This window comes from Scatophagus argus, chromosome 5 (assembly GCF_020382885.2).
Source record: "Scatophagus argus isolate fScaArg1 chromosome 5, fScaArg1.pri, whole genome shotgun sequence".
Lineage (NCBI taxonomy): Eukaryota > Metazoa > Chordata > Actinopteri > Scatophagidae > Scatophagus > Scatophagus argus.
The window spans coordinates 15,482,346-15,493,473 of record NC_058497.1 but is presented as its reverse complement, the minus strand read 5'-3'; the positions used below and the strand labels follow the sequence as shown (position 1 = coordinate 15,493,473).

Here is an 11,128-nt window from a genome sequence, read left to right as displayed (position 1 = left end):
CCAACCTCTAGAGGGATTTTGCCATTGCCAGCGGCCTCCCACCTAGTGCTCAGAAGTCCCACCCTCACCGCCTGTCTTGTCCATCTGCTCAGCTTCCAGCTCATCCTTCAGAGTGACCCTGGCCCACAGGCAGTGCCCCTGGTGGAGTTTTTTTTTTTTTTGCCTGGATCTGTTTATCTTTTTGGCCTGCCTCCCAGGTTTTGACCAATTCCTGCCTCATTCCTGTAAGTATTTTGTATGTTGGATTTTTGTGCAGTAAATCACTGAGATGCCTCAGCTCTGTTTTCTGTGACTCAGTCTGAGTCGACTTACTCATTTCTCTGTATGCACAAGCATAACATGACAGTTGAAAGTTCAAATGAAACAGAGAGTCAATAAATACTTTTGCAAAGTGTGTTTCTGTTCTGTCATTTTAATACTTTGACTTTACTGTTTATAATATATTATTTACTTAAATATTGTTACATCTTTGTAGTTAAAATGTTGCATAATAACCTTTATGTCCGAATATACAAAAAAACACTATCACTTATGGTTTTACTCTAGTTAGTCATTTCAAAACACAAAATAATGAACTTGACATTCTGTAAATTGCTGAATATCTAGAAAGATAAAGTTGAGACAAGTCAGAAGTATTTGAGTATTTACATTTCTCTCTAAATCCCAGTACATTTATATTTATTTTTTAATGAAAAAAGCTTAAATATTTAAACATATTTATTAAAAAAAAATTCCATTGGTTGGTTTCAATTGCTAACATATTATTTTGCACATTGTTCTGTCAGATCAAGAAGGGGTGACAGAGATAAAAAAAAATAAAATTAAATGATAATAATGGTGTGACAATGAGTAAAAATCTCCAATATATTTCAAAAGCATGTTTTACACAAACGACACTAAAAGTCAACAACAAAACATCAGTTTTCATTAGTGTTGCCAATGGTTCACTTGATTAGCTTTCTGTCCATTATTATCATTATCATTAACATTCTTGATAATTGCAAAAAGACTTCTAAACCTGGGCGTAGACAGCATTCAGCATAAGATAGTCCACTATCCAGAGAAGGTCTCCTTCAGACTGTCCAGTGCCTCCTCCTCAGTGATCTTTTTCCAATCATCAGGAATCTTCGCAGGCTCCTGCTTGTATTCCTTTGCAAACCTCTCATTGAACCTTGCCAACACATACCTGCAAGTTAAATAATATTTAGCTCATTTTAGGAACATTTGCATCCAATATATATATATATGTTCTGGGACATAAAATGCAGATTGATTGAAAAACATTGAAACAATTGTAAGTTATAATAAACCACACAGTACCTCCAGTAAACACTAGGCATCTGTCTGTTTCGGTCCTCAGGGGATATGTTCCAGTCTGGGTAGAGGGAATGAAGGCCCCTGCCAGACATGTCGTCTCCATACTTGCTCGCATCCGCAAGGATGTTTTCAATGCAACTGATGCCAGGCAAAGAACAGGAGCAATGGGGCAACATGCCTTTGGGCCTGTGGAGCAGAGCCCTGTGAACCTCATGCTCTATGTCCTCCTGTTCACAGGGCGCCCTGCAGAGAGGACACTGCTTGTCACAGCCTCTCACTTTGTTGAAGAGGAAGTCATGGGGCTGAATTGTTAGGCACTGAAGACATTGGTTGATATCCACATTCTGGGAGAACTCCTGGACAAGGTCCAACCGAAGTGTAGCCAGTAACTCCATTAGACATGTGACAAAGCGATCCCATTCTGTGGTGATATTGAAGAGAGGTCCATCCAGAGAGGCCCTGTTGACATCCACATCACCATATTTTTCTAAACTGAGGCACACTCTCTCCAGTAGTGGCTTTGCATCACTCAGCACTCCACTGGTACCTTCTGCTGTTTCACTCACTGTAGCTGCAATCTTTCCAACAATTTCTCCAAGTCTCTGTTGCCTCCATTTATCCAAGTTGCCTGACTCGGAGAGGTAAGCCACCACTGTCTCCTTGACTTTCCTCAATCTGAAGTTGTCGTAGGAATTCAAATATTCCAGGAAACTTTCAAAGCAGTCTTCCTTTATGAGTTCTTCCAGCAAGCTTTGGTGGAAGGCACGTCTGGACTGATACTGTGGGGCTTTACCTTGGATCTCTTGTACAATATGCATCCCCAGTGGTCTATAGATGTAGTCCAACACTGTAGGTTTGACAACCATGGAGGTAAATGCTTGAGCCAATCTCTGGCACTGGTCTCTCTTCCTGAACTGGTAGATAAACTCTGCCAAGTACATACTCTTGGCTGCAGAAATACACGTCAAAAGCTCTCTGTCCTTAGCATAGAGGTCATGTAGTTGTTGGAAGTCTTTGCATGCAGCGCTACAGAGATAAACCTTCAGATCAACTTCAAAAGCTGATCTGATTTCCAAAGATTTTTCTTTCAAACCTTTTTCAATATTTTCTAACAGTTCCGTTACATAGCTGTCAGAGAAATCTGCAGGTGAGCTAGATTTGTCTGCTACAAACTTGTTGTATTGTTCTATGATATTGCATGCTACCTGCTGAGCTTCCAACCTCTGTACTCTGTTGTTGTTTTCAAACATGTGTTTTAATCTGCTGCGGTATCCAAAGTACTCATCGTAAACACAGAAATCAGTCTGGATTTTCCCAATGTCTTCTAGTTTTTTCATGTGTTTCTGGAGACCTCGGCTTATTAGGTTCTCTCTCAGAATATCTGTCACTCTTGCAGTGATATCATCTGTTTCTGAAGGCCTAAAGTCAAAGTTGGACAATATCTTACTCCACACCCCATCAAACGCCTCTTCTAGTTCTGTATCTTGAAGGAGAACTTTGGTTGACTTGCTGTTCTCTATCAGTGCTTGTAGCTTGGATTCCTGTTCTCTTTCCAGTAAGGTCTCAAATTTTTTCAACTGTGCGGAAGAACAGTGGCTCTCACTGACTACCTCCACCCTTTTTATTATCTCCTCAGTTACTCGCTCCTGGAGATTATCTATATTGCTCATTAGGACTGGCTTGAATGTGTTCATTTTAAGGAGGTCATCTTTCATCAAGTAGGCCTCTACTTTTGACCTGATTTTGTCCACCTCTTTTTTGACTTCCTCTCTGGCTTCATCCTTCAGCTCACTCAGAAGGCCATTTTGGATTTCAGCTTCTAAATCCTTTGTCTTTGAGGCAAAGATTTTCTTTGTTGCCTCCATGAGCCAGTTTTCCATGTTTTCTAAGAAGCTATCCTCCCACTGTGACAGCTCTGTGCACAATAAAGAGAATGTTAAAGCTATGTCAGTGTCTTGCAGACCAATGGAGAATGAGTCTCCTCTCACTGAATCCCAAACAGCACACAAACGGCTCATAAATTCTGGCAGACCTGTGGCTTCAGACTTAACTGCACACTTCTTCAATGCTCCGAAAAGGTTTTGCTTAAGCTTCAAAACAGCCTCACTGTAATGGTTATCAACTGGTTCAGAGAGGGACATATTGCACCAAGGCCCTTTGACAAAGTTGATATAGCTTGTGGTCTTTGCATAATTGTCATTTTTTCTGTCCTCAGTCTCAGTCAGAAGCACATTAGATACACGCTTTAATTGTGAGGCTTGTAAAAGATTGTTTAATCCTTCATCCTGGGCCAAGAAAAGGCAAATGGGCACGGAGCCACGTTCTTTGATGCGAAGGAGAGCATTGACTATCACAGTGAAGTTAGTTTCAAAACCACTACTTGCCTGGGAAGAGATGTTCTGCATTAAAACATCACTTAGTCCTGTTGCAACAGTGGCCATCTCGTTGTCATGGATCTGCGTATTTCTTTTCATGTCTGAGCAGAGACCTTCTACATCGATTAACAATAAAAAATCACATTCCATGTCCTTTCTAAGGTTATCCGGTAGACAGAGGGCAACCATGTACACTCCCCTTGTGGATCTTTTCCTTCCTTCAGGAAATTTCACCCCAAATAACGCAGAAAGCACCTCAGCATTCCTAGCATTATATACTCCAAGGTTCGTCAGCACTCGGGTCCTGCACTGTTCCTGAGGTAGGCGGCGTTTGAGCTCTGCAAAGACACAGCCCAACCAGTGTATGGGGATGTTTGAGGCATCTCCATCCATTAGTTCAAGTGGAACCCCATAGAGAAGAAGGTCTATAGCTAAGCTAGGGAGGCGCAATACATTTTGGTTACCACTGCCAGGGCTGATGTGTGTTAGCTCAAAAATTAGGCCCATTTCACGCAAAAAGTGTTCAAGACCCAGAAAGGATGGATCAGGTTCAAAAGGCTGTGAACATGAGGATACTTGATGATGTTCAAATGAAACATCTAGGCGCATTTGTTCTTGAGAAAAAGGAGTCGAATTTGACTTATCTTGTGGTAGCTCTGGTTCATCAGGCTGTTTCCCTTGGCAGCTTAAGGCTCCATTTTCTCCAGACTCCAAATGACAGTTTTGGTCCTCAGAAGACTGTGAAGATGAGGCTACATGATGTTCAAATGAAACATCTAGGCATGTTTGTTGTTGGGCAGAAGAAGTTGTATCTGACTCAGCTAGTGGTATCTCTTTTTTATCTAAGGCTCCATTTTCTGCAGGCTCCATATGGCAGTTTTGGTCTTCAAAGACGGGATCTGAAATTTGCTCTTCAGTAGAGTTTGCTTTCATTTCTTCACCTTGGATTTCTTTTTCATTTGATGTCACATATAACTGCTGATCCATGACTGGATCACATATGGGGTCAAGATGTTCTTTCTGCTCAGAAACTTGCAGTTCAGTATTTGCAGACTGAGCTTCAAATTGTTCCTCTTCAAGGGATGAATCTGTGCAAAAACTGTCAGTGTCCCCTAGGTCATCATCAGCTCCATTTTCAAGCTCATTAGAATATTCATGCATGGCATCTTCTTTTTCTGTCTCTACATTTTTCAGTAGATCATGTGAACTGTTTTGTTTTTGAGTTTGCAACAGCTGAAGCCTCAGCTTCATCCAATTAAGGAAACAAGTCCTCTCCACTTTGTCTGTTGTGAAAAGCGCATCAGTAAAAATCTTCATCGCTGGAGTCATTTTGTAGCCACTCAACTCTGCCAAGATGTCTTTCTTTTCTTGTTGCAGCTGGGGGTCAGGTTCTTTTTGTTCTTTTTTCTGTTTTCTCTCATCCTTTTCTATTTCAGCCAGTTTTCTCCACAACGGCCCCTGCAAAGGAAGCTGTTTCTCCCTAAACTGATCAGATCCCTCATCTAAACCTTTCAGTGCTTCCTCCACTGTGGCCATTGCCTTTTTATAGACTGCTCCTTCATCCACATTAAGGCCTAGCCCCTCTGCTAATGTTGCTGCCGCCTCAAGTGTAACAAGTCTCAGTTTATCTGGTAGGAGACCTTTAAGGGTGTCACACAGCCTATTAGCCAGTTGCTCCTCACTTAAACCTCCCCCTTGCAGCACTCCTCCTGGGATCCCCATATGTTCTTCGAGGTTCTGATCAACAAACCACACAACTCGGTTTTCATTTATCTCAGTGTCTGATAAGTCAACCAAAATTAGTTTGGCTGCCTTATTTTTCCAGGAAACAAGGAGTTGCTTGTCTTTCTCTCTAAGATTTCCACAGAAAACAATCACAGCTGAAGATGCTTCACATAGAAGGTCAGCGTTTTTCTCATGTGTACTGGCATCACCACGTAGGTTAGAGAAGGCCACAGGAACAGGAAAAATATTTCTGTCTGCGTTTCCAGTGGGTAGATACCACCCGATCTCTACCAAGCCATTGGAGAGTCTTCGGGGCAGCTGTCCTCCATCCATCCCCCTGTGGAGAAATGTTTCACTGGAAGATCTCAGAACATTGTTTAGCACTTGTGACTTGGAGACACTACAGTGGCCAAGCTTCACACAAGAAACCATTGGCATGCATGTACTTGCCAAATCCCCCAGGTGGATCTTACTGCTTTTATCTGGAAAGTGAGACCACCAGTGGCTAACAACACCTCTCAAAGGCCAAAGAAGAAAGTGACTGGATTCTTCTGAATCTATGTTTGGAAGGACCAGAGGCACAGCAAACTGGCATTGCATCATGCGGTTGGCTATCTCCTGCTGAAGGAAAGCATTGGCAGACATAAAGACAGCTGTAACTAGATCAAGGGGGTTGATGGCATACTGGCTTTCTCCAAAACCATTGATCATCTCCTTGTTTGGTTCGTTGGCATTGTTTGGAACATCATGTGGATGTTTGCAGCAAGTACTCCGGGCATCTGGATGAAGCAGCCAAAGGCGTTGGAGGAAAGCTTTTGGAAGATCCTTAAGTTCTATAGGAGCTTGGTTCTCCGAAGTCCAAGTGCTGATGTCCAACATAGATGCTGGATCCAGTGGTGTAGTCCAGTAGGCCTCCAGGCCCAACTTAAATAGAATTTCTGTCTGGGCATTGTTCTTTATATGCTCTGGTATGAAACAAGAAGACAATAATTTATGCTGTGAATTAGCTAGATTTTATGTGGTAATATAATTTTATCCAGTTAAGAGTAACATTTAAAGAAAAAAGTTAAATGATTACTTATATTTGGCTTAAAGTTGTAAAAATGTTGTAGTTTGGAAAATCCTAAGGCAAACTATAAGTCAAAAAAGTTTTAGCATTTACATTCATTCAGCATATGAATCGAAGTTGAAATACAAATGAATGCACCAGCCACACTGCTAATATTTATTTTTCTTCCTTTCAACCAGAAAGTTTAGTTTCTATTCTGTGATGCAACAGTTGAGATTCCTAAACTAATTTATCTCTGCATGGTTTGGCAATCTGACAATCAAAGACCCAGATCACCCAGTTTATATGGACAGCCATGAAGATCACAGGAGCCTGTCATCACCCCAGTTTTCAGGCTATTTTTCAACAGGCCATAATCAGACAGGCCCAAAAGAAAGTCATCTCAGACCCAAATAATGTTTTCCACCTTGAGTATAAGGTCTTCCCCTCAGGCAGATGGTACAGGGTCCCATCAGTTCAAACATTTGTTTGTTCCCATTGGCACAATAGTCTTTACAATCTTGTAATTTTGTTAATGTTACATATAAGCTGTTGGTACATGTACCAAAGAACTTCAACATTTTACTGACACAAGGCACCTTTGTGTGACTAATTAGCCATTAAATTTTATCACAGGGTGTCAGCTATACCTGCAAATAAAACAGCAGTGCTCCCCTTAAACAGACCATCCTGTGGTGCCATTAGCATCAGAATTTACACTTGCTACCACAAACCCAATCATCATTAATGAGTAAACACATTAACACATGCGGCAGTGCTGAATATAAACTGTAGCAATAGAATGGAAACACGTTATGATTAACTGAGGTTAAAACAGGACAAAAACAAATGTGTCAGTTGCTTGTTAACTATTCGTGAATCTGAGGCAGTCAGATTCCCCAAACCATGCTGACCTGCGTAAGGTCTGAACTCTCTTCTTTAACAAAAACAAAACATAACAAAACAAAAAAACAGTCCCTAACAAAACAAGAAAAAATAAACATACTTTTCTTTTTGCTGCTCAACCTCTTAGGAAGCTTTATTGACATCCCGAGTAAATCACAAGTGCCTCTTCCTCTTCGTTTTAAAACAGTTTCTTTCCTCTGGTCAGTCACGAAGAATGTGGACTGTTGTGCGGAAATCTGCAATTAAAATTCACACATCACTGGCATACAAAAGACAACTTCCCTCCTCATTTCAGGATGAACATGAACGATTGATACAATGGCCTCTCCTCAGATCAGGAGATTGTCAGAAAGATAAATACCACAGATAGCTCAGCACTGAGGTGATAATCCCTTAGCTTTGCCTCTCCACATCTGAAAGCTCAAACTTCTTTGGACTTAGTTTTGTGTTTGACTGAGCAGTCACCGTACCTGATTGCTGGGAATTTGAAATATTAGCAAGCAGCTTTTCAATTTAAGATTTTCAAAAGTAAAGAAGAGGTTAATATGTCATTCAGTAGCTTGACACAAAGTACATCCTTTCACATACATTTACATTTCACTTTTACATTTGGATAGCATTTTGGTTGTTGGAAGAAGTACTCAGAGCCGTAAGTAGCAATACAACAATTTGATAATATACTATTACAGGTAAAAGTGCTGGATTAAAAATCCTCTTTAAGTACAGAAACTCTATCAGTAAAATATACTTAAAGTATCATAAGTAAAAGAAGTAATAGTTTAGTGGGGAAACAGCTATTTGCTGCTACAACCAAATCACAGATAAAAATGTATGGGAATTACTAAGTTGAGCGACAGATGATATGAAATGTCACTTTAATGTTTTCACTTTTGTCATTTGTGAATTAAAAGTAGATTCACATTAAGGGTGTAATGAAAATTAATTTTCCAGAGTAATTAATATTGAATTAATTATCAAGTAAATGATTTTGTGAGTCATTGCCCGCATTACCTAATGCATAAAAATGATTAATATTTCTTCCAAAGAAAGAGAACTAAGTAAGATAAAAAACTGTTTGCATGGAAGCAAGGCATGACCAGATATACATGTTGATATGGTAGAGTATTGAATGAGCACACAACCACCTTTCTGCATAAAAATATTATTTAATATGCCTTATTTTTACTTTTCTTATATATCTTTGTGAGACAACCTGTGTAGAACTGTTACTGAAATCACAACATTCTTACCTGTCCCTCCTCACACAGCTGCTTGGCCAAAGAAAATGCGTATCCTTAACATTTTGTCACCAGGTGGTTGTGGACTCTCTGTCACAAGAGCTCTTATACCAGTGTGTTCAGCGATAAAGACACATTCCCGCCCCTCTAACACCATAAGAGCAAAATGAAATCAGTCACATATCAAGGAACTCGAAGACAAGATAAATGTGACATTAGTGATTATGTAACGCTTTTTTTTTTCTTTTTTTTTTTTTTTTACATGACAGGCTTGATACTCAGATAACAGCAGGCGGCGTCTGTCTCTCACAGTGCAGGGCCGGTGAAATGTGCCCACAGCAACTCGCCTGAAGGATTATCATTGGTCTTTATGGGTCAGAAGCTAGGCTCCAGACAATGACGCACACAAACCCTTAGTCATGTGTGATCTCTCAGATATGGGTCTATCTGATTACTACAAAATGAATAGCTGGCATAGTGACTCTGTCCCTTATTCATAGACAGCCATATTCTCCTCTGCCACTTGCCTCCCCCCTCATGCCTCTGCTTTCAACTGTTTCCTAGAAATTGCTGTGTTGTGTGTGGTTTAAAGCACATTGAGATGACTCCCAACATAACACTGGTACACAATCAGGTACTATGATTTGAATACAATAATGAAAATAATGAAAATGCTTACAACTAAATACAAGATCTGTAATTCAATTTCAACTTTTATCATTCCAGAAGATGTTTGGAGCCTGACATTAACACACACATATATAAATCATGGGAAACACTGATAACAGCAATTAAAACATGAAAGCACTGCCAATTAATAAAATGTTACCACACAATATGCAGAAAAGTTTGATGATTTGCCAAAAAAATATGGCTTAAATGTTATATTTAGGGTTAAGAAAGACTAGTTTTAACACAGTTAACACACTGTTGTGTGTAAATACAAAATTTATATCAATATGTGTAGAAATTGCGAAGACGGAAGAGGAGCTTCGCAGTTTATCTTTCCTTTGCAGTTCTTGTATCAGATGTATACTTTTTACTTCTAAAAGTATCGTCAGCCAGCATCAGTGTTCCTCTTCACTTATCTGATATAATTTTATGGTGTGACTTTTCTAATGAAGCACAATTAATAAAAAGGTTTATTGTATAAACTGTAACTGATGGCTTTATTAATGGTTAATAAATTATGTTCCAAAGCTTAATTAGACCAACTGGTGTGTTACCAGTTTGTAAAAAAACAAAATCCTTTTGACTGTTTTTTCTTGAGAAAAGGCTGCCAAAAAAAAATTATTGACAAGTTATTAAGCATTTATTAATGGATTACAACATTTGCAACCAAATATAGGACAAATACCAATGCCTTATTACAGAACGGTGCCTGACTGTCAAAATATCAGCTTGTGGGGAGCTTCTCTCTGAGTCACACCAGTGTAACACATGAGCTTGTGTAATCAGCATGCAAAACATTTGAACAAGAAGGTAACTGAAAATGTATGCAGAGTAAATTATCAGTAAGGTTTATTTTGTGTTTTTAATGCTACCTGTTTGAATAAAATCTGATCTGCCTCCAATGCTGGAGAAGTGGAAACACCTCTGAAGGATAAATGTTGTGCAGAGGAAAAGATTACTGCTTCTCTATTTCCGTCCTGCAAATCTCTTTAGCAGTCTTACCCTCGTGCTTGTGTCAGAGACTGTGAGAATGGAGCATGTGCATGCGTGTGCGCATGTTTGTGTGTGTTTGATGAGTGTGTGTCTGTTTGTTACCTGAGAAACTTGTGTGAGCGGACATACTCAACACTGCGTGCGCAATTGTCTTTCTCTTGAGCAGCCCTACGTTGCACTCCTGGTTACTCAGATCTGTTCCTGTGTGGACTGAGGAAAGTAATCGAAACCGGAGGAAAACATTAAGAATTAATAGAGACACTGAAGGAATAGTGGTCAAGATGTTGATCACCATGCTAACAGCCATGTACATGATGGTCAGAGTCGCAGAATCGGTAAGACTATCAGAGTGATAGAAATAAGAGTAGAACAGTAGAAAAGTAGAAACTTATTATTATTATTATTACGAGTATGATTCTTATTATAAATTAGATTAATACGTGTGTGTTTCATGTTTGTATTCTTCAGTACTAAAATATCACTTTATATTTTTAGACAAAAATATTGCTTCAACTTTCAATATCAAAGAGAGAGAGACTGCTGAGTAAAGTGCTTTGTGTTTCTGCTGAGACCATAACATTGTGGTTTCCTCACCCAGCAGGCTGTCAGTGACAAATAAAAATCAAGTTTATATTGACAGCATCAAAATTTGATTAAGGAGATGTTAATACAGATGGTCAGTGCCAAATTATAACCTGGTTTATATCAACAGCATTCAAATATAATGATGTCTGCAGCACTCCTCTCTCTGATCCCTGTCTGCTTATTATATAACCTGTAATGCTGATGTTTCAAACAAAAATGTTTGACAGTTTAGCAAAAACAAAAACAAACCAAAAAAAAAAAATAGTAGG

General features: G+C 39.4%; 1 protein-coding gene across 1 annotated transcript; it reads right to left on the bottom strand.

Moving 5' to 3' along the window:
- Positions 1 to 376: 376 nt before the first annotated feature.
- On the bottom strand, positions 377 to 8,751 carry si:dkey-202l22.6 (interferon-induced very large GTPase 1). Its single transcript, XM_046390181.1, has 4 exons — positions 8,622 to 8,751; positions 7,472 to 7,607; positions 1,321 to 6,382; positions 377 to 1,186 (listed from the first exon to the last, which is right to left on the bottom strand). The coding sequence occupies exons 2-4, from the start codon at positions 7,512 to 7,514 to the stop codon at positions 1,054 to 1,056; spliced, it is 5,238 nt and encodes a 1,745-aa protein (XP_046246137.1). The 5' UTR covers positions 7,515 to 7,607; positions 8,622 to 8,751; the 3' UTR covers positions 377 to 1,053.
- Between the last annotated feature and the right edge of the window lie 2,377 nt (positions 8,752 to 11,128).